At 41.7% G+C, this 27994-nt stretch overlaps 1 protein-coding gene across 2 annotated transcripts in view; it reads right to left on the minus strand.

Annotated features, from left to right (window-relative positions):
* TTC39C (tetratricopeptide repeat domain 39C) overlaps positions 1-27994 on the minus strand; it is a 105460-nt gene that overhangs the window by 51300 nt on the left and 26166 nt on the right. For both annotated transcript variants that reach the window (XM_003587769.6, XM_059881026.1), the window contains exons 2-4: positions 8534-8582; positions 5139-5267; positions 1989-2103 (exon numbers count right to left, since the gene is read on the minus strand). In XM_003587769.6, coding sequence (XP_003587817.2) covers positions 1989-2103; positions 5139-5267; positions 8534-8582 — 293 coding nt within the window. The remainder of the gene's footprint in view (positions 1-1988; positions 2104-5138; positions 5268-8533; positions 8583-27994) is intronic.

Below are 27994 nucleotides of genomic sequence, written 5' to 3' on the forward strand. Positions count from 1 at the left end.
CTATTGTCCATGGGGTCGCACAGAGTCAGACACGACTGAGTGACTAACACTTTCACTTTACTAGCTGGATGGCAAGAACCATGTATTATTTTGTTCATTAAATAGAGTCAATCACGCAGTAGTGAGGGTGTAGCATCTTTGCTGTTTTTCAGTTGCTCAGTCGTGTCTGTCTCTGTGACCCCATTGACTGCAGCACCCCAAGCTTCCCTGTCCTTCACTATCTCTTGGACTTTACTCAAACTCATGTCCATTGAATCAGTGATGCTATGTAAACATCTCATCCTCTGCTGACCCCTTCTCCTTTTGCCTTCATTCTTTCCCAGTATCAGGGTCTTTTCCAATTAGCATCTATTATCAGCTGAACGAATAAATGCAAGCATCATCTGAATCCAACTTATCCCACGTGTGGTGTCAAATCCTCTACCACATTCCTGAACTACCACTGGCAGTCTCTATGACACCACTGGAGTGCTCTTGGCTAAACCCTATTACACCTGGACTTCAGACACTTGGCTGTTCTGCAGCATCACCTCCAAGTAACGGTGCAGATTCCTTCCTTGGGTGGCATGGAAGAGCCTGTCCCCCTCCCCAGCCTCCCTGCCTCCCCATCACAAATGGTAAGCTGGTGAGTCCTGAGGAAACTCAGGAAGAAAAGAATACCTGCCCTCTAGCAGTCATCAGACGGCAGCCACTCAATACAGTGAGCCCTGAGGAAGCTCAGGAGGTGAAAACAGGATACTGGCCCCAGACAGCCGAGGTGCATATCAACAGAATGATTTCAGTGAGCCCAGACCCTTGCATCTTCTCATATATAGAAAAGCGTTAAATCCCTTAACTTGGGTTATCTGGTTTCCTTTAATCAACAATCATTTTTTGATGTTCAGACTACCTGCTCTTTGTTGCAAAACTTCTGTATAACCTGGCTCCTCCTTCAACTCCTTGGAGCAGTTTTCTCAGAATTACTTGAGACACTGTCTCCTCGGCTTGAAGGCCTAAAAATTCCTACTGAATAAAAGAGCTGTCAACTTTTAGGTTCTGAATATTTTCTTAAGCCCACAAAGGTCATTTCTAGAAAGTCCACATTTAGGAGATCACAATAAAAGTTAAATCCTACTTTTTACTTGAGCCAAAGAGAAACAAATCATCTTCAAGCATGAGATGGAGACAGAGAAGAAAGAAAAGGAAACTGGCTGTCAGTAGTCCAGATCAAGAAAAGTGCATGTCATGACTTAGCAGCAACAAACCCTTCTTCACTTTGGTTGGAAGAAAATGCTTTTCTCATTGTGATTTATAGTTGATTTCCTTATTGAACACTCATTTTTTTCAAGTAGACCCTAGCTACCTAAGGGGCAGATATCTGCCATCAGCAGCAGAGATATAAAACCACATAAGAGGAAGAAGTAGTATCAAAGTTAATCTTCCAGTGAACTCTTGAGAGTCTCCACTCCAATCTACACCACTCAAGGTATCAAAGCTACAAAATCCTTGTACAAAATTTGTCTTGGGCAAACTAAACAAGAATCGGTTTATACTCCTCATTAAGGGTTGTTAAAATGTTAGTCATTCAGGTATGTTAGGAAATCTTTAGCACACACTCAGGCTTTCAGTAACAATTTTCTGAGAAACAAACTGGTTATATTTCACTTTAAAGGGTGATTATCACAGCTTGATTCCCACCCACACACCAAAAAAACCTATCAATTTATTACTCTATCTAAGGCACAGGTAATATCTCTAAGTATGACAGACTATCTGCAGACAAGAGGATGAAAAAGATTTTGGAACTAAAACTATTCCACTAAATACACATTAAGCACTCATGGTATCAATTTCTCAAGTAATAAATCAAAATCATGCCCCAAACAGGTGCCACATGTTTTCAAAGACTGAAATACAAGGTGTTCTAAAAAAAAAAAAAAAAAGTGTGGGGTATTACCAATTGTGTCCACTGAATATCAAAAACTGTTAAAAACAATGCTTTAGCATACCTGACAACTCTTGCTTTACAAACGAGAGCACAGCCAGGTAAACTTGACAGTCAGCTATGATTATCTGCCTCTGAAGCCGATCAACCATAGAGGGGGTAGATTTTCGGACATCAACCTGTTTGGTGGGAAGAAAGTACACACAGATAAATCACACCCGAGAACAACAACACTCTTTCCAAAAAACTATTATTTTACTGGGCAGAATAACTTCACATAGGAAGTATAGAACAGTAGTCACTAAAATCCAAGACCAAATTTACACTACACCCTGAGCCTGGGACTTCTAGCTTCCCCCATTAAGTCTAGCTTTATTTTGTTATGAACACAATGCTGTAACTCAAAGAGCCTTGTAACTCAAAGACAAATATTCTCAATAATAGAAACACTTCATTGGAAATATGAAAGGCCACACAAAACTTTAGAGTTTTACCTTTTTCAAAACAATGTAAGTTAAAAATTTATTACATTATATAAGTTGTATAATTTAAAAACCTAGACAGTTTATTAACAAGCAGAGACATCACTTTGCTGACAAAAGGTCCCTCTAGCCAAAGCTATGGTTTTTCCAGGAGTCATGTACAGATGTGAAAGCTGGACCATAACGAAGGCTTAGTGCCTAAGAATTGATGCTTTTGAACTTCGGTGTTGGAGAAGACTCTTGAGAGTCCCTTGGACTGCAAGGAGACTCGACCAGTCCGTCCTAAAGGAGATCAGTCCTGGGTGTTCGTTGGAAGGACTGAGGCTGAAGCCGAGGTTCCAATACTTTAGCTACCTAATGCAAAGAGCCAACTGACTGGAAAAGACTCTAATGCTGGGAAAGGTTGAAGGCAACAAGAAAAAGGTGCAGCAGAGGATGAGATGGTTAGATAACAACACCAACTCAAATGACTCGAATTTGAGTAAACTCCCAGAGAGAGCGGAAGACGGAGGAGCCTGGCGTGCTACAGTCCACGGGCTCACAAAGAGTTGTGCATGACTTAGCAACTGAACAACAGGAAGAAAAGCAACAAAGTTATTTATCCAAAAAAAAAAAAAAATTACTAAAGGTATAAAACACCACCCCAGGTAAACAATGTGAAAAGCCACCTTACAGTCATCTGCCTTCAGGAAGGACCCATATTAGAGTTCATTCCTTTGGTGCATTCATCTGAGATGTGAGGGTTGGAACCTGATTATGACGTTAGTTGAGGAGAAACACCCTCAATTAACAATTAGCTTTGAATGAATCACAAGCTGAACTTGAAATTTTAGTCAATACCCTCTAAAGGTGACTACCTAAAGCCCTATTTTGTAGTAAGATTTTGGTTTTATGAATGCTAAATGAAGAAAATTCACTCTGAAATAGAACAGTGCCTTCTTAACATAAGGTAAACCTGAACAGAACAGGTTAAATAGTTTTCACATGCTTTCATGATGATATCAGAAATGATAGGCTTTTTGCAAACATGACAAAAGTATGCAGAGTACATGTGACAAAGTAGCTGGCTTCTCTTTTTTCCAGATTAGCAGAATTCACCCATGGTCCCTGTTATTCCCGGTCCTACTTCTAGCACCTGTTACTTTGTTTGCTCAAGAAAACGTCAATCTATTGATGCCTCTGTTTTCTTTGCTTATAATAACATCTACTTTGCAGGGCTGTTGGAAAGGCTAATGAGATACTCTGCATGTGATAATGCTTTTTAAATTGCAAGGACCCATTACTAATGTTGATTATTAACCTATGTGCTGGGCATGGTACTAGATGCTGAGGACAGACACGTAAATAAGTTTACAGTCTAATGAAGGCACGCTGATGACCATATAATGGAGTAAATGCGCTGAAGGATGAAGTACAGGGAACTATGGGACCCTGTAGGAGACACACTAACAGGACCTGGGGACTAAATATATGAGTCTTTGGAGAAAATGACATGGAGGAAGAACTAAAGAACAGACAGGAACCAGGTCAAGAGGGATACACATATTCTATGGAGAGGAAAAGTCAATGCCAAGTCAGTCACGTTACGAAGTCTGGGTTTTAGTGTGATGGCAGTGGTCGCAGGGAGGGGGCGGGGACAGTGAAATCAGCAACATGTAATTTGCATCTCAGTGACTGCACTTTGGAGAACAAATCAGAGAACAGCGAGACTGGAGGCAGAAACGCCAGTGAGGGTTGTCTTAGGCAAGTGGAGACAGTGGCCGGCCTAGGAAACTGGCAAGGGAAGGAGATGAACTCAGGACGTATTCAAGAGACAGGCAAGGAGACTTGGTCACTGACTGATACAGGGTTTGGAGAGACAGGAATCGAGAACTCTGGCCCTTTTGCAGACTCAGGGGACGGTACTCTGGGCCCATCTGCGGCTTCCTCATGGGAGACCCCATAAGCCAGAGCAGAGGTGAAGCCACCTGGAGCAACATAAAGGAGCAGAAAAGACAAGCGGCTTTTGCTGTCTGAAACTAACAGACTGGTTTGTCAGCTAACCATGTGGCATGTGTGAGACCCCTGGGTGCTCCAGAAACATCAGGGGTAGGAGGACACCTCTCTAAAGTCTAGTGCTTTTGCACTGAAAATTGAAAGGAAAAAAAAAAAATCAGAAGAGTGGATTATAATGTCATTGTGACTATTTTATTACCCAAGACCGGGAAGGCCTGGGGAAAAGGAGGTAATAGCTAAATTCCTGAATTATGCCAAAGTGCAAAATATGAAATACATATATGAAAGCCTCATGACGATCGTCCTTGCCACACAGCCGACTGTGGAAGAAGATAATGTTAAAATACCAAGAGAACATGCACTGAAAAGTTCTAAAGACTAAGGGGGATTCTACTGATTTAAGAAACATGCTTTAGGAACTTCCCTGGTGGTCCGGTGGTTGGGACTTCACCTTCCAATGCAGGGGCTGTGGGTTCGATCCCTGGTTGGAGAGCTAGGATCCCACATGCCTTGGGGCCAAGAAACCAAAGCATAAAGCCGAGGCAATGCTGTGGCAGATTCAATGAAGACTTTTTAAATGGTCCACGTTAAAAAAAAAAAGGAATATGCTTTACATAATCAAAAGCTGTAAGACTCACTCAGTGCTTCAGTCATATTCTAACCACCAAAAACCAAGTAAATGAAGAATGTTCTAAGTAAGAGGCACATAGTTCATAACCTAAAGACATAGTACTTACATTCTTCTTAATTTTATTCTTGATTGTTTCAATTACTCCAGCCTCTTCACTTTCACACAGCTTTTCTGTAGTTTTTAAGTCATCACACGCCAACTGCATTTTTTCTTCCTCAAATGTCATCATGGCATTCTTCCAAAGAAAGAAATAAGGAAAGAATGAATGAATCGTAAGTGTCTGAAAATTTAGGCCAATTTATCACAATACAACTCCAAACTAGGAGGGAGGGGGGAAAGCCATCTAAATGACTTACTCCTAGTAAAAGAATCAGAATGCTACCACATACACTATTCATTGAAAAAAATATAATCTCAATATGAAACAAGAACATATCTCCATTACACCGGCATGAAAAAATACATGCTTAACACGTCCTTGCAATTACTGTTCTACAAGTTTTTGTTATTAAACACAGTAACAAAAACATTACTGTATACAATTTCTGATTGGCCCACTTAATAATTCAGCTTCTAGAATAGAGACTTTCTACCCATGCATGGGATCCCTGGGTCCATCAAGCACAGCACAAAACGCTAATGAAACATCAGCCAGCAGGTACTCTTTGAAAACTATCGGTCTTTTCAGGGACAGCAATTCCAATGGATTCATTTATAAAGAACTCATTTCTTATTGTTCCCAGTGAAAAATTCCCACAGACAGCTTGTTTCCGAGCACCCAATCCTGGTAGACTTTTTCAGGCCACATTGGGATAGAAATGATCACTTCTTTGCTGAAAACCTGCTACTTTCCCCCAGAAGAATTGAGATTTCTGAGATGAATGGGCTACAGGGGCAGAGACAGGACACCGGGTTCTTGGAAGGACTTGAACTCACTGTGACTAGTTCTCCACCTCCATCCCATGCAACCTGCCCACTCTGGTATCCTAGGCCTTCTCTGTATGACTCTAGACTACTTTTCCATTCCAGCCAGACACTAGCCACCTTTGCCCAAGCCTCCCTCCCTGCTACAGGCTCCTTCCCCCACCCACCTCCTCCCACCCAGCAAGCCTTCTGCCATGTCTCCCTAGCATCCTTCCTTGCTACATGGGTGGGTACCATTTATGACCCCTACCCAGTACCACTTTCCTTAAGATCTGAAACTATGTTGCAAACAGTAGGCCTTAAGAATTGTTAAAAAGATTTATTGTATTAGCTGATAATAAGAATAAAGAAGCCCGAATGAAAACTCATGTCACCAGAAGCTGGTCTGGTGCCTGTCACTGGTGCTGCAAGGCTGCAGACAACACGCCCCTTTGGTGAGCTTTTTCTGTCTGGAATCTAAATGCCTTCTCCATTTTACCTCTCTCAGTCTCTACTCAAGATTTTTTTTTTTTTTTTTTTGCAGTTATATACAGGATGCTGCTGCTGCTGCTGCTAAGTCGCTTCAGTCGTGTCTGATTCTGTGCGACCCCAGAGATGGCAACCCACCAGGCTCCGCCATCCCTGGGATTCTCCAGGCAAGAACACTGGAGTGGGTTGCCATTTCCTTCTCCAGTGCATGAAAGTGAAAAGTGAAAGTGAAGTCGCTCAGTCGTGTCTGACTCTAGCGATCCCATGGACTGCAGCCTACCAGGCTCCTCCGTCCATGGGATTTTCCAGGCAAAAGTACTGGAGTGCGGTGCCATTGCCTTCTCCTATATACAGGATACTTTTCTTAAAATTATGTTTGAAAGTAGTTTGTATAAGTATTTCTGAAAAATAAAAGCAGTCAATTCTCTGCATTGCCCAATTTACTTTAAAACCTAACTGCAACCTATTACCTCAATTCCTAAATACTAACAACATTCAAAACCACAGTAGAAACTGAGAAACTTTAAGTCTGCTAAATTAACTTGTCTTCAGTCCACATTTATTCAATAGTTTTAAACTTTTGAAAAATAATAATAAACCTTTGATAAACCTAATAAAAGTTTACTTTCAAACTTTCATTATCCAAAGTCTGACTATTTTCTTTTCAACTCTAATGCATTTTTAATTTTTGGAAAGTGTCTCAGTCCTGTCCGACTCTTTGTGACCCCATGAACTGTAGCCTGACAGGCTCCTCCATCCGTGGGATTTTTCAGGCTAGAATACTGGAGTGGGTAGCCGTTCCCTTCTCCAGGGGATCTTCCCAACTCAGGGACTGAACCCAGGTCTCCTGCATTGCAGGTGGACTCTTTACCAGCTGAGCCACCAGGGAAGCCCTCCGATCTTTCAATTACATTTTTATTTTAAAAACGATTTTGCTTGGAAAAAATATAATACTCTAGAAAATATAAGCATTTAATTTTTTAAATTAAGGAAGGATAGAACTGGACATGGAACTGGACATAACTGGTTCCAAATCGGGAAAGGAGTACGTCAAGACTGTATATTGTCACCCTGCTTATTTAACTTATATGCAGAGTACATCATGCAAAACGCTGGGCTGGAAGAAGCACAAGCTGGAATCAAGATTGGCGGGAGAAATATCAGTAACCTCAGATATGCAGATGACACCACCCTTATGGCAGAAAGTGAAGAGGAACTAAAAAGCCTCTTGATGAAAGTGAAAGAGAGAGTGAAAAATTTTGCTTAAAGCTCAACATTCAGAAAACTAAGATCATGGCATCTGGTCCCATCACTTCATGGGAAATAGATATAGAAACAGTGGAAACAGTGGCAGACTTTATTTTTTTCGGCTCCAAAATCACTGCAGATGGTGATTGCAGCCATGAAACTAAAAGATGCTTACTCCTTGGAAGAAAAGTTATGACCAACCTAGATAGCATATTCAAAAGCAGAGACGTTACTTTGCCAACAAAGGTCCATCTAGTCAAGGCTATGGTTTTTCCAGTAGTCATGTATGGATGTGAGAGTTGGACTGTGAAGAAGGCTGAGCGCCGAAGAATTGATGCTTTTGAACTGTGGTGTTGGAGAAGACTCTTGAGAGTGCCTTGGACTGCAAGGAAATCCAACCAGTCTATTCTAAACGAGATCAGTCCTGGGTGTTCTTTGGAGGGAATGATGCTAAAGCTGAAACTCCAGTACTTTGGCCACCTCATATGAAGGCTGACTGATTGGAAAAGATTCTGATGCTGGGAGGGATTGGGGGCAGGAGGAGAAGGGGACGACAGAGGATGAGATGGCTGGATGGCATCACCAACTCGATGGGCATGAGTTTGAGTGAACTCTTCGAGTTGGTGATGGACAGGGAGGCCTGGAGTGCTGCGATTCATGGGGTCACAAAGAGTTGGACACAACTAAGCGACTGAACTGAACTGATCTCATACGTGTTGGTGTATAGACAAAAGTTATATTCCAGTTTTAAACTGCAAAAGATTTTCCACAAGAGTGTATCTATATAGCCAGTAACCATTAAAAGACAGACATTATGTGTTTGCTTCCTTCCCACCACAACCTCTTCCCACATCAACTTACCAAAAAACTGACAAAGCTGGCTCCAAAACTCATTAACGGGCTATGATTTCTGTTAAGAAAACAAAAGTAAAATTAAAATTACTTTCTTGTAAAAATTTTAAAAACATTTGATATACCAGGATCACTGCAGACTCCTAATAATTATTTAATGTAAGTTGTTAAGGTCTTCAAGTCGATTTAATTACCCCAAGAGTAAAGTTAAAAAGGCACGGAAGTTCACAGATCTATCAGGACAGAACCGCCCCCTCACCTGACTCTTCAAAGTAAGGAGAACAAGGTCATATTATAATAGATGTTGCTTTAGTAAATCAATCTGATATCTGGAAAAATGTGGCCAAAGGAAGATTATTAACATTTATTATTATTTTTTTAATTTCCATATATTTTAAAAACTGAAGTACAGTTGATTTACAATGTTTCAGGTACAGAGCAAAGTGGTTCAGTTCCACATATATTTTCAGATTCTTTTCCACTGTAAGTTATCACAAGGCACTGAATATAGTTCCCTGTGCTATATAGTAGATCCTTGTTGTTTATCTATTTTATATATAGCAGTATGTATGTTAATCCCAAATTTGTAATTTATCCACCACCCCCCCCACCCCGTTCATTTTCCTCTTTGGTAACCATAAATTTCTTTCCTATGTCTGTGAGTCTATTTCTGTTTTGTAAATAAGCTCATTTGTATTGCTTTTTTAGATTCCACATACAAGTGATATCATTTGACATTAATATTTGCTTTTAAAATGCAAAATATGCTCAAAAGTTAGCACACATAAAATATTATTTTCAGAGTAGATCAAAAGGTTTTATAACAAGCCAAACTCACTTATACCATGCAAAGAACTTTCAGAATGCCTCATGGAGCCAGTCACCACCCTGCTGTAAGATATAGTCATTATCCCAATTTTATACATATACAGCCAGATCAAACTAGTACAGAAATCCAAAGCTCTGTAAACGGCACTAAAAAGGAAAGCAAATTGTAACAGCCTTCTCAAAAATAATGGTCCTGGCTTTTGTTATTATGTAAATAATATATACTTACTATAAACAAAGGCACAAAAAATGTACTTAGACAATCCCCTGTAGGAAATTTAGTCTATGTCCTATGTAACCATGTGTGTGTTTGGGGGTAGGAAGGAAACGGCAACCCACTCCAGTATTCATGCCTGGAAAATCCCATGGACTGAGGAGCCTGGTGGGCTACAATCCATGGGGTCACAAAGAGTCGGACATGACTGAGTGACTTCTGTGTGTATGGGAGGACAAGTGTGCCCATTTAGATGGATAAAATGGCAACCCACTCCAGTACTCTTGCTTGGAAAATCCCATGGATGGAGGAGCCTGGAAGGCTGCAGTCCATGGGGTCGCTGAGGGTCGGACATGACTGAGAGACCACTTTCACGCATTGGAGAAGGAAATGGCAACCCACTCCAGTGTTCTTGCCTGGAGAATCCCAGGGACGGCGGAGCCTGTTGGGCTGCTGTCTATGGGGTCGCACAGAGTCGGACATGACTGAAGTGACTTAGCATCAGTTAGAACTGGACATGGAACAACAGACTGGTTCCAAATAGGAAAAGGAGTATGTCAAGGCTTATTTAACTTATATGCTGAGTACATCATGAGAAATGCTGGGCTGGAAGAAGCACAAGCTGGAATCAAGATTGCCGGGAGAAATCTCAATAACCTCAGATATGCAGATGACACCACCTTTATGGCAGAAAGTGAAGAGGAACTCAAAACCCTCTTGATGAAGGTGAAAGAAGAGAGTGAAAAAGTTGGCTTAAAACTCAACATTTGGAAAACGAAGATCATGGCATCTGGTCCCATCACTTCATGGGAAATAGATGGGGAAACAGTGGAAACAGTGTCACACTTTATTTTTTTTGGCTCCAAAATCACTGCAGATGGTGACTGCAGCTGTGAAATTAAAAGACGCTTACTCCTTGGAAGAAAAGTTATGACCAACCTAGACAGCATATTCAAAAGCAGAGACATTACTTTGCCAACAAAGGTCCATCTAGTCAAGGCTATGGTTTTCCCAGTGGTCATGTATGGATGTGAGAATTGGACTGTGAAAAAAGCTGAGTGCTGAAGAATTGATGCTTTTGAACTGTGGTGCTGGAGAAGACACTTGGGAGTCCCTTGGACTTCGAGGAGATCCAACCAGTCCATTCTGAAGGAGATCAGCCCTGGGATTTCTTTGGAGGCAATGATGCTAAAGCTGAAACTCCAGTACTTTGGCCACCTCATGCGAAGAGTTGACTCATTGGAAAAGACTCTGATGCTGGGAGGGATTGGGGGCAGGAGGAGAAGGGGACGACAGAGGATGAGATAGCTGGATGGCATCACTGACTCGATGGATGTGAGTCTGAGTGAACTCTGGGAGTTAGTAATGGACAGGGAGGCCTGGCGTGCTGCGATTCATAGGGTCGAAGAGTCGGACACGACTGAGCGACTGACCTGACCTGACCTGAGTGATGGGTGAAGAATCCCACACCAGCGCTCACAGCCAAGAACCAGCTCTAACACACCTCCGGAGCACGCAGGGCAGGCTCCATCCTCCCAACTCTGTACCAGCCAGGTCAGAGGTCAGTTTTCCACTCCACGGCTCTCCCCTAACCTGTCATGACAGACTCCCATCTCGCAGTATTATAATCTGGATTGTGTAATCAGGGTCCTCTCAGAATGCTATTTTCTGCCTTGTCCCCCTCATCGTGTTGCCTTACACACAGTGGGCAACCAACAAAGATGAATCAGTGATGGAACGCAAGAGCTCCACCTTTCAGAAACAGACACACTTCAATCAAGAGCTGAGCAGCCCGGCTTCCCCCATCCTTGCCCGCTCCCTACTTACACATCAGCCACTGTCCATGAGAGAAACGAAAGAAGCTAATCAAGTGCCTAGTGTTGCTATTGCTACATTTGCTTCTTGTTCTGGACTAAAATTAGGTTTCTGGGAGCCAAGGCTATTAATGATTCATGGTGCCCTGGCCAAGCCCTTAGTACTTCACATACCCTCTTCTCATTTAAGTGACAAATCAGCCCAAGAGAAACATTTTTCCCTCCTTGAGGTACTGTCTCCATAAACCCCAGGGCACCGAGGTGCATTAGCCACTTGATAATGAACTGATGGAGAAGCAGGAATCTTTCTGGTGCCCTTAGCCTGGTGCTGTATGCACTTCATCTAACAAGAGTCCCTTGTTCCATTCACCTGATTTTCTTTAACTCAACTCAGGTGATCATGTATTAATTGAGCTCCTCTAAATCAATCTTGGCCCCTACATGTGTTTCTACATAAAACTGATTCAATTTGGAGACTTGGAAATGTTCTCAAAGAGTCCAAGGATCATCACTTCAACACCAATGCTGGTGGCAAAGAAGGAAAGATGCTAGTTTCTACAACAACAATAAAAAAGTGTAAGGAGGAGAAAACTGCAAGGGAGCTTGTAAAATATATATAAAACAACTGGGACGTAAGAGACATATAAAACCACAAATACAAATTCGTGTGCGTGCTTAGTCGTGTCCAACTCCTTGCAACCCCAGGACCACAGCCCACCAGGCTCTTCTGTCCATGGAATTTTCCAGGCAAGAATACTGGAATGGGTTGCCATTTTCCACTCCAAGGGATCTTCCTGACCCAGGGATAGAACCCACATCTTTTTCATCTATATCCACACATACACTAGCAACAATTACAAAACGAAACCTAAAAAATTATCAATCACAATAGCACCAAAATATTAACAGTTAAGGATAACTCTACCCAAGATGCACAACACTGCTATGCCAAAAACTCACAACAATAAAGAAAATGAAAAATCTAAGTCAACATTTTGCAACAGTGGCACTCTTAACATTTGGGGCCAGATAATTTTGTTGGGGAGGTACTGTACTATGCATTGTAGAATGCTGAGCAGCATCTCTGTCCTCTACCTACAAGATGACAGGAGTACAAGCCACTGCCTCCCTCTACACACACCGCCCCCAAAGGCTGTGACAACCAAAATGTCTCTAGATTGCCAAATGTAATATCAGGACCAAATCAACCCTAGTTGTGAAACACTAATGTAAATAAAAAGACATCCAATTCTTACGGATTGGAAGACTCATAATTGAAGAGATAGTACCTTCTCCAGAGAAGGCAATGACAACCCACTCCAGTACTGTTGCCTGGAAAATCCCATGGACGGAGGAGCCTGGTAGGCTGCTGTCTATGGGGTCGCACAGAGTCAGACACGACTGAGCGACTTCACTTTCACTTTTCCCTTTCATGCATTGGAGAAGGAAATGGCAACCCACTCCTGTGTTCTTGCCTGGAGAATCCCAGGGACAGGGGAGCTTGGTGGGCTGCCGTCTATGGGGTCCCACAGAGTCAGACACGACTGAAGCGACTTAGCAGCAGCAGCAGCAGAAGCAGCAATGCTTTCTCTTAAACTGAACTGCGGCTCCAATACAATCTCCACCCAGGGGAGGGTGTGTTGAAAAGTTGATTCTAGAATCTACATGGAGATAAAAAGTGCTCCATAACTAAACTAAAAATATACATGGAAAAGCAAAATACTTAGAATGGCCAAATCAAATCTGAAAGACCAACCAAGCTGTAGATTTACATTACCCAATAACAGAACTGAATTAAAATTGAGAATTTCTGGTCACTCACAGGAGGGTGAAAAAGGCAAATACACATATTCAACAGACAGCTCATCTTGAGACCACATAAAGAGCATCCATGAACTAGTTTTTAAAAAAATGACTGGCAACCCAGTTAAAAAAAAAAGGGTGGGGGCAGAAGTCTTGGACAGACACTTCACAAGAGAGGATATCCAAAAGTTAATACGTATATTGAAAAGTGCTGAAAAGCACTTATTATCAGAGAAACACAAATTAAAACGAAAATGCTGCTGCTGCTGTGTTGCTTCAGTTGTGTCCGATTCTGTGTGACCCCATGGACTGCACCCCACCAGGCTCCCTCATCCCTGGGATACTCCAGGCAAGAGTACTGGAGTGGGTTGCCATTTCCTTTTCCAATGCATGAAAGTGAAAAGTGAAAATGAAGTCGCTCAGTGGTGTCTGACTCTTAGTGACCCCATGGACTGCAGCCTACCAGGCTCCTCCATCCATGGGATTTTCCAGGCAAGAGTACTAGAGTGGGCTGCCATTGCCCTCTCCGAAAACCAAAATGAGATACCAGTATATGCTCATCAGACTGGCCACACTTGTAAGGACTGGTAATAATACCATGTGTTAATGAGGATGTGGAGTCTCTGGACTCTAAAACACTGCCTACCAGTATTTACTAAAGCGATATGCCTACTCTACTAAACCCCATCCACACTTCCTCCCCCCACTCCCATCCACATTTCTGATCTACTAGTCACAGGCCTATCTATGACTCAGTAAGTTCACTCCTAAGTATACATGTACAACAGAATTGCATTATTATGCTCCCAAAAGACATGTATGGTTTTTTAATAGTATTATTCTTAGCAGCCTCAAACTGGAAACAATTCAAATGCCCATCAACAGCAGAATGGATCAAATAATTGCAGCAGTGGACGAAATAGTTCACAGCTGTGAAAACAAACTACTGCTGAAGGTAAAAACATGAATTAATCTCACAGATGCAGAGTGAACGAAGTCAGATATACAGGAGTGTATACTGAATGATTCCACTTACATGAAGTTCAAAATGACTATTCTGACCACTAATGATGACAGACTGCACAACAGCGGTACCTTTGAGGGGGTACTGACTGAGAAAGAGCCTGAGGAAGGATGCTGCGATGTTAGAAACATATTATCTGGATGTAAGTAGTTAACACTGTGATATTTACATATTCTTTACTATATGGAAAGTTTTTCCTTATGAAAAAGAGAAAATTCAGAAAAATAAATCAGATAAATGATCACTGATATGTATTTGATGCTATTAGTGAATCAGTATTAATTTTTTAGGTATGAAAATGGTATTACTCCTACATTTTAAGGACTTTTTAAGTGATGTATATAAAAGCATTTACAGATGAAATGATGGCTAAGATTTGTTTCAAAAATAATTTGAGGTAGGAGAATTAAAAGTCAGCAGAAGTATACATAAAACATGATTTCCCATGACTTGATTAATGCTGCCTGATTGGAACATGGGAATTGATTAAACTATTTTATATACTTTGGAAGCTATAGGCTATTTTTCAAGATAAAAACTTAAAAAAGCATAAAAACACTCCCCAAAGGTGATGTCTTTTGGAATTCTTTGATGAGAAGGATTCTAATAATCACTGTCATAGTTTGCTTTTTGAATATGAACCATCAGTAATAAAATGACTTAAAATTTTCTGTCTGAAGTCTCTCCCAAAGGTGGGAAAACTGTTAAAAACACAAAGATGCAGTGGATATTCTGTTTCTAAATTTATGAACATTGCCATGGAAATTTAAAAACAACAAAATTTCTCCAACATATTAAAAATTGGATTGATGAAGACTGTTTCTTAAAATACAGTGGGAGGTAAAGTTTAAAAATAAAATAAAATAAAATTTCTATTAGAAAAAAAATACAGTGGGAGGTAATATACATATTTGATTCTCAAAGGGATATCCTTCCATTAAATACCTATAACTAACCGAATATGCTTTTTCAAATGTAATTTTATCCCCTAAACATGGTGGCAAATGGCTGGAGTTAAGACTGACTTTTCTGAAAATGTCCTGTCTTCATATAATGTTACGTTCTTAGAATCCTCCAAAATTGCTTTTCTCCCCTTCAAATGAGTGGGGGGGCTGGACTTTGTGTATTCCCAAGGAAATCTGGGTCCATCTGAACTTCATCAGCCCATGGCAGTCACCCTCAAACCTGAAGACTGAAGAAATAGTCACCTAAATTCAACCCCCTACCCCAACTGCTCTTAAAAGGCCTGTGCCTTTTCTGTGACCCATGCTGTTTTCAAAATCACAGTCCCAGAGGATCATAAGGGTCAAACAATCACCCATCGAGGCATCATTAAGTGCTTCTCTAGAAGCCTCAAACCATCCTTCAGAGACACCATGTTTGCTAACAGGACCAGTGATAGCCTCTGCTCTGACCAGTATTTTCAAACACAGGCTTTAAGGAGACGAAACTGATTCCGTGTTTCACTTGTCTTTCTACAAGTAAAGTAAAATAATGCCAACAGAAGAAAAAAAGCTAAGTCCATGAAGTCATTCACTGCAGCATTATCCAGAATAAGAAAAACCTGGGTGGAAAAAGTAACTGTCTATATAAAGAAAAAGCTTCATGACGCTGGATTTGGCAATGATTTCTGTGCCAAGAGACACAATCAACAAAGTGAAAAGGTAACCTATGGAATGGCAGAAAATATTTGCAAATCACACCCGACAAAGGGTTAACGTCCAGACTAAATAAAGAACTTCTACAACGCAAAAAAAACAGCGAACAACCTGATTAAAAAGTGAGTCAAGGACATGAATCGATATTTCTCCAAAATGATATACAAGTGACTAATAAGCACATGAAAAGTTGCTCAACACCACTAATTATTAGGGAAATGCCAGTGAAAGCCACGACGAGATATCACATCACACCCATTAAAATGGACATTATCAAAATAAAAGAAAACATACTGATACAAGTGTTGAAGGACATGGAGAAATGAGAACCACTGTGCACTGAGTGGCGATGTAAAATGATGCGGCCACCACAGAAATCAGTATCATGGCTCCACACACACACAAGCAAAACAGAATTACCACGTGACCCAACAATTTCACACGGGTATGCACGCAAAAGAACTGAAACCAGGAACTCAAATAGATTTTTGTATGCCCATATTCTAGCAGCATTATTCACCGATAACCAAAGGTGGAAGCAACCTGAGTGTCCACTGACAGATGAACAAAACGTGGTGTATATAAACAATGAAATACTATTTGACCTTAAAAAGAAGTAAATTCGGACACATGCTGCAATATGGATGAACCTTCAGGACACTATGCTAACCGAAATAAACCAGTTATGAAAAGTACTGTATGATTTCACACGAGATACCTAGAGCAGTCAAATTAGAGACAGGAAGTAGAAGGGTGGTTGCTAAGGCCTGGGGGTTGGAGAGAACGAGCTGCTGTTGTTTAAGGGATATGAAGTTTCAGTTTTGCAAGATGAAGAGAGTTCTAGAGATGGGCTGCACACCGACGTGAATGTATTTAAACACACTTAACTGTACTCCTAACAATAGTTAAGATGGTAAACTTTATGTTATTTACCACATATGTTATTTATTTTATTTTACCACAACGAAAAATTTTCTGAAAATGGAAAGAAGTTTACAATAGAAAAGATGAGTCATGAAATAACCAGATGGAATATTATCACCTAGAAAAATGCCTGACAGAATTTAACATGACAACAAAAGTTCTGTGTACATTATGTTCCAGTATGTATAAACAGTAAAAAAAAAAAAAAAAAAAAAAGAATATTGGTTGTGGGGGAGGGGCAATAAGATTAAAGGTGATTCTGTACATGATCAATGTGTACATCGGGGAATAAACAGTCACGACTAAAGATGCTCTGATCACCATGTGTGCCTCAGTAATGTCACTGCAGACTTTCTGCACTTAGACACCTTTTAGAGAGAAAAGTGCATCATTTAAGTCAATTTACTCGTTCTAAATACTCCCTGTGTTTCAGTCATTGCTTTGATACAATTTCTTAACAGAATATATATATATATATATATATATATATCATCCAGTCAATCAAACAGAATAATGGGGCAATTCAACAGCACAACAGCCCAAACCTGCTTACATGGGAGTGAGTTACTCACTTAGTGACTAGTTGTGCCCAGCTGTAGCCCAGAGCGCTGTTAACACAAGGCTGATAGAGAAATGCATCCCCCCCCCAAAGGAAAGAGAGAAACTTATATGAGGGGACTCCCAAACAGTTGGATTGTTTTCCAAAAATAAATGCAAATGACTTGGATATTGCTTTTCATATTAACTACTTAAGCAGTGTAAGATCTTAAATGCATCCCTTTCAAAATAAAGAAAGGAGACAAGAATTAATGCTTTTAAACTGTGGTGCTAGAGAAAACTCCTCAGAGTCCCTTGGACTGCAAGTGTAGACAGAAAGTCTGCAGTCAAATCAGTCAGTCCTAAAGGAAATCAACCCTGAAAATTCATTGGAAGGACTGATGCTGAATCTCCAAAACTTTGGCCACCTCATGCAAAGAGCTGACTCATTGGAAAAGACCCTGATGCTGGGAAAGATTGAGGGCAGAAGGAGAAGGAGGAGGCAGAGGATGAGATGGTTGGATGGCATCACTGACTCAATGGACATGAGTCTGAGCAAACTCTGGGAGATAGTGGAGGACAGGGAAGCCTGGCATGCTGCAGTCCGTGGGGTCGCATAAGAGTCGGACACAACTTAGCAACTGAATAGCAACAAAGATATCAAATAGAACCACAATTTTTTTTTTTTTGCCATTTGAATGAATCTCATTTTTTTCATTTTTAATACTGAAATCTTCCATCTAGCTAACTCCTCCCTACAACTTGTAAGAAAAATAATCAGTAAAAAGCTCAATAGGAAGGAGTTTAATGAAAGCTGAGTTAAAATCTAAAGCACGCTGAAGTCCGTACTAACTGGATTAAGTCTTGAAATGTTTCGATTTCTGGGGATGCCAACAACCTGAATGCAGACCTCACTTAATTTGTACTTGTGGGCCCCTGAGTGATTGGCTCAATTTTCACTGCCCTGTGTTTCAAGTTCTCCAACTTTGAGTACACTGTGAGCACAACAGCTAAGACGAACTTGATTCTTCTGCAATCAATTATGTTTCCCAAATATACTGATCTTACGTTTTTTTCCAAACCCTACTCAGAAATGGGAAATTCTCCCAGTGAGTTACTTGGAGGTTTCAATCCTAATTCGAGGATGTGGCAGCAATAATATAGACTGGAATATCTAACCTTCCCGAGTCAAAGATATGAAACTGTCCTCACTGACTAAAGACACTGAAAGTTTTCTCTGTTCTCATATCATGAAAGCGAGGAAGAACAGCGATGTTCTCAGCAACTCATTCACCACCGTGCAGTCAACAAATATGGCTAAAGAGAGCATGTGCTGGGTGCAAAAGAGGGCCCTCAGAAGCAAGGAAGGAAAATCTCTAGAGCACAGGCCTAGCAAGAAAAGTACCCTATTCCCTCAGATGCTAACTGAGGAAAACAGAATGTGAAAGGATTTTTCTTGACATGATTTGCAATAGATAAGGATATTTTTCAAAAGGAAAATCTAATTATTCTGAAAGCACCTTAGTTAAAAAGTACATGCTTCCTTTACATGTGATATACAGCATCCCTTGGTCTCATATAGGATCAGAGTGCATCAGTGGAATATTTCCCTTTGAAACTTTTTACAAGCTGGAATATAAAATCCATGATCTGGTTTTTCTAGAAAGAAATCCCCTTCATAGGAATCCCAGTGGATCTATCCCATTCACTAAGTATCATCCCCCTGACAGATCTGAGAATTAGGAAGCCGGTCCACGGACCCCATCGCTCCACTTCTTATAATTCTCCCTGATAAATTTCCAATTTTAAAGCAGCTTCCCGTAGCACGCAACCACCTCTGAGCCTGCGCAGTGAAGGACTCAAGTGTCAAGTTTATCCAAGCCAAATAATAAGGAGAGTGATTAAGAAACCAGGCCCAGGACTTCCCTAGTGGTTAAAAACCCACCTGCCAATGCAGGAGACGTGGTTCAATCCCTGGCCCAGGAAGATCCCACATGCCTCGGGGCAACTGAGGCTGTGTGTGCACCACAACTACTGAAGCTCCGGTGCTCTGCAACAACAGAAGCCTCTGCAATGAAAAGCCTGCACACCACAATGGAGAGAAGCCCCCTGCACACCACAACTAGAGAAAGCCCAAGCACAGTCAAAATTAAAATTAAATTAAAAAAAAAAAGAAATCAGGTCCAACAAAAGCCAACAATTTACTACCAGAGTCAAAGAAACAAGCAAGAGTTTTCCAGGCTGCTCTTCATTTTCATCAACAAAGTTATTTAGGTGAAAACTATGCATTAACTTAAAAAAACAAACGTTTAATTTTAAAATCATATACGCAGGTCATAACATTCTGTAATTTAAAACTAAATGAAAAATGACCTCTTTTATACACAGTGTTAGAGGAAAAACACTAATAAACTTTGGGTCATTCTTTCATACAAACTATATTTCTTAATACCAAGTATACAGTATATTGCACTATGCATTAGAGACACAAAGATAAACACGAAGGCTCATGCCTCTTCATGGAGCCCACACAGTCCAGTTTGGCTGCTAGAAATATTCCAAGAACAAATGGTGATAGAAAGCGAGTGGATAGTTAATTTTACTCAAAGTCATCCTTTGTCATCATCCTTTTCAAGGATGAATGAGGCATCCTTGAATATCACATTTGATGAAATCTAACAGAGGCTACTTGCCAACTCTGACTGTCGCTTTCTCTAGCGTTTCTTAAGAGGATATATTAATAAGACTAATTGCATCTCTGCATTTTAAGTCTCTGCAGAGTGCTTGCTATTTTATATTTATCTCATTAATCACTCATCTGTTTGAATAAGTGAAAGCTCCCTAAGGTTGGAAGCCCATCTTCGCCAAGTGCCATTGTGTGGAGCTTACAGGACAGAACCTAGCAGATCACTGGCCCCAATCCATTCCTGCCTAATAAATCCACCACCCATCTCCCACGAAGTCCACGCTTCATGCCACTTCATCTGATGGGCATTCCTCCACAGGTTCTAACAAATTCCCAGAAATGACACTGTTATCAACTCGAGCCCATAAAAACTCTGCTCTAAAAAAAATTAAACATGCTTGCTTCCTTGATCAGAAGACAGCAGTGGAGGATTTCACAGAAAGGCTCTACTCTTTTTCAGATACAATTTATAGTGTGATCCTTGGGCGATGTTTTAGCTAAAGGATAGCCTGTCTCTAACAACATGGATCCTTACAATCAATCATTCAGCTGATGACTTTTGATTTATGAGCATTTGGATCAGGTCTGATCTTCTGTTCGGACTTGCGTTTATCGTCTGCCCACTCTTCTTAGGGATTTGGGAGTCTTCAGCGCTCCCTCACCCGGCCCCAGGGGCTCCCCACTCAGGTCCAGGAAGGCCGCCAGTTCCCAGGGAGCCTGTGTTCAGCAACATTTGCACTCACAGCCACTAGGGTGGCTGACTGTTTGCTTTTGTTACATCGACTGCTTGTGATGTGGCCTTGCATCTTATCAGAAAATGACCTTGCAATTCACTGCCTGGTGCCAAGAAACCATGAAAGACTCTCACTGGAGTGAGAGTGAAGTGAGGCCATCAGCTTGCAGTGGGGCATGGGAGGATTTCTGGGGGCGAGACTCAGGTTCCTCCCCACATAGGGGCAGCAGCAGACAGACAGTCTGTCTCTCCCTACAGCTTGAAGTAATTATCTACAGGTAGACAGAACAAATGAGCCCCTCTACACAGTACTGAGAAAATAACTGGGCCCTTGAACCTGACTTCCTACAGACAACAGTCCCAGGAAAATCTCCTAGGCACAACTGTCCCAATGGATGCATTTCTAGGATGTTCCTACATGAAGAATGCATCCCCAAGCATATGGCAAGACACCCCTCACAGCCACTATAGTAATTTAAAATACAGACTCGTTCTACAATTACACAGCAAAACACAGGACTTCACTTTTTAGGCTTGTCTCTGGTATCCTGCAAAGAAGAGCTAGTGGATTCAGGGGTGTATGTCTTAGCCTTGGGATGAAGGGCAATTTGGGGACCAATTACAGAAGAGAAATGGTGAGCAGGATGCAAGACCCAGAGCACTTAGCTGGTGGGGGAGCTGGCAGCCTGGAGAACTGAGGGCCACCCTCCAAGTGTCCCCAGCACCCAGCCAGTGAGGCCTGTGACCCCAAAAGCAAAGTGAGAGCCAGGGAGAACAGTGTGGCCCCAAGTTCCCATCTTTCAACTTCCAAATGATTTCTTGAGTTAGAATTCACTGGTGTAATGAATGCTCAGTCACGTCCGCCTCTTTGTGATCCCCATGGACTGTAGTCCACCTGGCTCCTCTGCCCATGGAATTCTCCAGGCAAGAATACTGGAATGGGTTGCTATTTCCTTCTCCAGGGAGTCTTCCCAACCCAGGGATCGAACCCATGTCTCTTATGCCTCTTGCACTGGTGGGCAGATTTACCACTGCTCCCCCTGGGAAGCCTTAATTCACTGAAAAGGTCTAATGAATATGACCGACTATTGAGCGTGGTGATATTTAGAATGGAAAACATCCACATAAGAAGTGTTTGAGACAAAAGCAGGGAAACTTTTTAAATGTCTCCATTCTCCCCTCCCCCACCCAGTTTTCACTTTAACCCATAAAATTTCCCAGTCAAGATAAACCGTGAGAAGGGACTATCATGCTCTGTTGCCTTGGGCTTTCGCACACTCCCTGACCTTCCCTTTCCTCACTGGCCCCTGTTCATCCTCCGGGCCTTGGTCCAGAAGGCGCTGCCTCCAGGCCACCCTTCCTGGTCCCTCTGGTCAGGCTAGTGCCCTTCTCTGGGCTGTCGCTCTTCCTTAGCCTTTGCCCTTCAGAATACTACTCACACACTAATGTATCTTTTCCCGCCAAATGGTGCCCAACCTGGGCTGCCATCTAGAATGCCATTCATCCACTGAACAAATGAGTGAAGCAGTGCAAACAAGCAAAAGAATAACTACAAGAAAGCAGAGAAAGTGATATCTGCATGTTGAGTTATGTCAAGGGTGAAATTGTATATCTCCTTTCATGTTGCCAACCTATTCTGCTAAGTGGAGAAATTCATTAAACAGTGGCTGGCTTAGGGAAGGTAAAATGTAAATATTGAATAAGGGCAACAAATAAGGGACTGGTCTACATAAAGAAGTGTCTTTCTCATACCTAAGAAGCTACTCCTGACAACAGGATTCATTCTTGCCCTTCTTGTTGTAGCTTAGTCGCTAAGTTGTGTCAGACTCTTTGCGACCCCATGGACTGCAGCACGCCAGACTCCCCTGTCCTTCCCTATCTCCCAGAGTTTGCTCAAATCCACGTCCATTGAGTGGGTGATGCTATCTACAGTCTCTAGTATAGACAAGATACTTAAAAGTGATTTCTTGCCTTCCTTGTTCACTCACCCTACAAGCATATTTCTTAAATTATTCACCTCTAAGACTCTAAAAAATATTTATGGTGATATCATAAAGGCGGATTCTGAAAGTAAAACTGCTTTATTATGTAATTATAAATTTTCTCTTGAGTTGGCAAACATCTTAGGAACTTCACAATCACGCACTGGTACATTCCTTTTATAACTGCATTTAATTTTTAACAATCTGAAATTCAAATAATCACTGTGGTTTTCACTAAGAGCATGTCTACAATAGGAAATAACTAATCTGTTTTTTGGGGTTTGGTTCAGCCCAAACCCCAAAAGAACTTCCTGCTTTGAGAAGCCCACTGAAGATAAAACCAAATTCAAAATGGCAGTCACTGATACATCCCATGAAAGCAGTATCTTAAATTTCTGTGATGATTTTTTAATAAACAGAATTATAGTACACAAAAAGAAAGCAATATTTACTCAAATGTGTGCATGCTTAGTTGTGTCCGACGCGTAGTGATCCCACGGACTGTAGCCTGACAGGCTCCTCTGTCCATGGGATTCTCCAGGCAAAAATACTGGAGTAGGTTGCCACGCCCTCTTCCAGGGGATCTTCCCAATCCAGAGATCGAACCCACATCTCCTGCATTACAGGTGGATTCTTTACCTCTGATCGACCAGGGAAGCCCATTTACTCAAATGAAGTTACAGTAAAACTGCTGCTCCAGAAGAAGAGACATAGAAAAGACTACCTCTTTTAACCAAAACTTCACATGGAATTCAAATGTTTATCCCATCATTCTTTTTAAATCAACAAGCAATTCAAATCAAAATGACAGAGCCTTTAGATTTCCTACTCATCTTGGCCTGACTGCCTTCAGGCTGTGTGCAGCTTTGCATAAATGAAAACGGGCAGCCTGTAAAAAGAGCTCATTTGTTTAAGGAAGTAAGAATAGGGCACTTAACGAAATTGAAAAAAATCAATTCACTCTCACAACTCCTTAACTATTTGTGCAACTATGTCTTAACAGTTTACGAACTATATCAAAACTCCAAACCTTCATTACATTTTAGAAAGTGCATGTATTTCCAAATTCACTGGTGTGTTAGTCTCACACAAATTATTAACTATAATGCTGTATTTTTATTTCTATATATAGAGAGTAAAGGCTCTATCAGACCACAAAATCATATAAAAAGTAACATTAAATCTGTCTACAAGAAATTCTGTTCAATATCAGAATGAAAACATTTTTTTTGCCAAATTAAAAATGCTGTGCTAATATTTGGGAAACCTCAGATAAAAACAGACAGGCATAAAAGACTACTACAAACAACTATATGCTAATAAAATGGACAACCTGGAAGAAATGGACAAATTCTTAGAAAGGCACAATCTCCCAAGTCTGAACCAAGAACAAGTAGAAAATATGAACAGATAGACCACAAGTACTGAAATTGAAACTGTGATTTGAAAACACTCAACAAACAAAAGTCCAGGACCAGGTGGCTTCACAGGTGAATTCTACCAAACCTTTAGAGAAGAGTTAAAGCCTATCTATTCCAAAATTTGCAAAGGAAGGAATACTCCCAAACTCACTCTATAAGGCCACTATCACCCTGATACCAAAACCAGACAAAGATACCACAAATAAATAAATAAATTTATAGACCAATGTAACTAATGAACATAGATACAAAAATCTTCAACAAATCAGTAACAGTCTGAAACCAACAAAACAACGAGAGGATCATACACCACAATCGAGTGGGATTTATTCCAGGGATGCAAGGATTTTTCAATATTCCCAAATCAGTATGATATATACCACACTGACAAATTGAAGAACAAAAATCATATGAACATCTCAAAAAAAAGGCATTGTATCAAGTAAATACGGTTAAATGAATAAAATGGTGTTCCATTTTCATATCCTTTCTCTTCCCCTGTGGGTCTGGTCTCCAATAAAGCACTATCAATATTATATTCTATAATGATCTCCTATGACTTGAAATATTAACAGTAGGTGAGATTTATTTCAATAGTTTTATCAAACATTCAAATAAAGCCTCACATAAGCACTTTAGAAATGGTCTTCTTGGCATTTATTACAACCTTTCAGTAAATAAACTTAATATGTCATAAAAATGTTTTAGGTTATAAAATGTGTTTTAAAAGTCACAAGACGACAGTATGTTGAAACTTTGCTTCTCAAGCTTTACTTCACATTCAAATACTGCCTTTTAATGCAGATTCTCCTTCGGGTGGTCTGGGGTGAGGCCTGAGATCTCACATTTTAACAGCCCCCTCAGTGATGCTGATGGTCCCCAATCACACTCTGAATATCAAAGTCTTAGAGGCAGTGTGCCTGCAATGCGGGAGACCTGGGCTGGATCCCCAGGTTGGGAAGATCCTCTGGAGGAGGGCATGGCAACCCACTCTAGTGTTCTTGCCTGGAGAATCCCCATGGACAGAGGAGCCTGGCGGGCTACAGTCCATGGGGTCACAAAGACTGAGCGACTAAGCACAGAGGCATTGTTAAAATTTGTGTTCCAACGAAGCCGTTGAAGTTAACAATGCTGGAAGACTCCTGCAAACTAAAATACTCTGGATTCTAATGTCAACCTTTTAGAAAGGAAAAACTGAACACTGTTAGTATCTCCTCCCAGAAGTAAAGAATTCTTGAGTTTACTAAGGCATGCTTTGTTAAACCAAATTTAAGCTCCCCTTCCCCAAAGTATTTCTCAGTCCTTCCACTGCGACAGCCAGCTCCCTCATCTTCCGGTCTCTGGGAGCTGAGGGCCCTGTCTTTCTGTTCCTCCCCTCCCCCGTTCCTTTCACACCAGCCTCCACCTCAGCCTCACTGTCTCACACCGGCCTCCCCCAGACTTCCTGCACTCTCATCTTCCGGCCTCCGGGAGCTGAGGGCCCTGTCTTTCTGTTCCTCCCCTCTCCTGTTCCTTTCACACCAGCCTCCACCTCAGCCTCACTGTCTCACACTGGCCTCCCCCAGACTTCCTGCACCAAAAAAGCAGCCTTCCCTGGGGACACTGTAACGTGCCCCCTGCCCCTGCCCACCAGCCTCTGTCCATCATGCGGCAAGAACAAACTCCTGCCATGGTCCCCCAGCTGTCCGGCCCTCACCAGCTCTGTCTTTCTCAGCTCTGCACCCCTGCAAGCCCTCGACCCCCTCACTGCTGGTGTCCTCCTCTCAGCCTCTGCATTTTCTCCCCTCTCCTCTTTACACCCGACGCCAACCCTGAAAACGATCCCACTTTTCCCAGGGTGCCTCTCTGTGACCTGTGCCTACGGCAAGAAACCAGGATTCCCAATGTGCTCCATGGCTCCAGCAAACTTGGTTATGAAGCGCACACACACACATGCAAAACTGTTCTTTCCATCAACGTCCGTGACAGAAGTTTCGTTCCCAACAGGTGAAGAATCCAACAGGTGGAGGGTAAGGAGACTTTTGGCAAGAAATTAATATGCTGTCCTGACTTGTGAGATGCTGTACATGAGAGGTAAATGAGCCTGGGAGGAATTCCTTGAAACACTCTGCAGGTGCAAAACAGCTTCGATCCTGTGCCTGCTGTAATCACCTTAATGCCACACGCCACAGGTTTTCCTCCCTTCCTGAGAGCTCCCACACCTGCACCCCCTCACATACCCTTGCTCAGGGATGTCTATGGGCCCAGGGGTTACTGCTGCTGCTGCTGCTGCTGCTAAGTCACTTCAATCGTGTCCGACTCTGTGTGACCCCATAGACGGAAGCCCACCAGCCTCCCCCGTCCCTGGGATTCTCCAGGCAAGAACACTGGAGTGGGTTGCCATTTCCTTCTCCAATGCATGAAAGTGAAAAGTGAAAGGGAAGTCGCTCAGTCGTGTCCGACTCTTAGCGACCCCATGGACTACAGCCTACCAGGCTCCTCTGTCCATGGGATTTTCCAGGCAAGAGTACTGGAGTGGGGTGCCATTGCCTTCTCCGGGGGTTACAGCTCAGGGCCAGAAATCATCTGTGGACTCTGATGAGATGGCATGAGTGCGCGTGGAAACACTGAGTGTGGGACAGCATGGGAAAGTCTGGGGCCCCGTGTAGAGCATCAGCCCAGCAGAGCCTGGCAGGCGTCCGGGACACGTCCAGAGTGCCTGGGCTGCCACTCAGCACAGGGCCTGGTGTCTCTGGCCCAGTCCATTCTCAGAAAGCTCTGGTTTTCCTGCTTTCATTTCCCAGTGTGTTGGCTAAGTGCTCTATAACTTGTTTCTCTAAACCTTCAGGTCTAAGATCTGGAGGAAGGGAAAAAAAGAGTTATCACCAAGTAGTTTTTGATTCCTCTCCTTTTTTCAACCTATGCTGCTTCTGTTGAATTTAAGCTATTTCTATAAATTTTACTTTCTACCACTCTTAGTTTGCTTCAGAAGTGTCTATCTTTCACATATGTATGTTGTAGAACCCCAGCTAGATTCAAAATTTCCTGAGGATAGAAATCATGCCTTATTTCCCCCATATAATTTCATGTATTTTATCACCAACATGCACTGCTCCGCAGGCACTGTACCCAGGAATTTTTACGAGAAGCATGGTCCCTGCTCCCAACTGCTTATAGATGTCCCCACAATGCCTCAGTGCACAGGTATGCTCAACATACAGCTGGCTCCCTGAAAAATTCCTGCGGCCCTAAATGCCATTAGGGCACTGTATCTTAAAATTTAAATTATATATGGATATATCTATATGGATAAGAGGACAAGCATTTCAAGAAAAATCTTTGTGGCCCGGGAGAGAGATTTGGCAATATATATTAACACGGATCCTTCTAACACATCATTCCACCTCCAGACATATACACAGATAACATTTTTCACATGCCCATCATGTACAAAGATGTTCATTAAGCCCTGCTAGGGGTCTGAAGGAAACAGAACTCACCTAAACAGTTACTGGTAATGAACAATTACATCCTCTACTTACATAAACATTACGTTGAACAGTTAAAATGATTACATTTGACTTACATGTATCAACATGGGTAGACTTCAAAAATGAAAAACTAGGTGGAAAATATAATCTGCAAAGGATCCTTATTATATACATTTAAAAACACAGACATATGTGTTGTCTATGGAGAGAAATAAAGGTGTAAATGTGGTTGGAAAAGACATGCCAATCTGAGGGCAGTGGGATGGGAACCAGGGAAACTGGCACTGCGTGGGAACACAAAGGGGATCTTAACTGTAAACGCAATGTCTTATTTCTCTAAAAATATCTGGAGTGAACATGGCAAATGGTAACATCT

The sequence above is a fragment of the Bos taurus genome, chromosome 24, assembly GCF_002263795.3.
Source record: "Bos taurus isolate L1 Dominette 01449 registration number 42190680 breed Hereford chromosome 24, ARS-UCD2.0, whole genome shotgun sequence".
NCBI lineage: Eukaryota > Metazoa > Chordata > Mammalia > Artiodactyla > Bovidae > Bos > Bos taurus.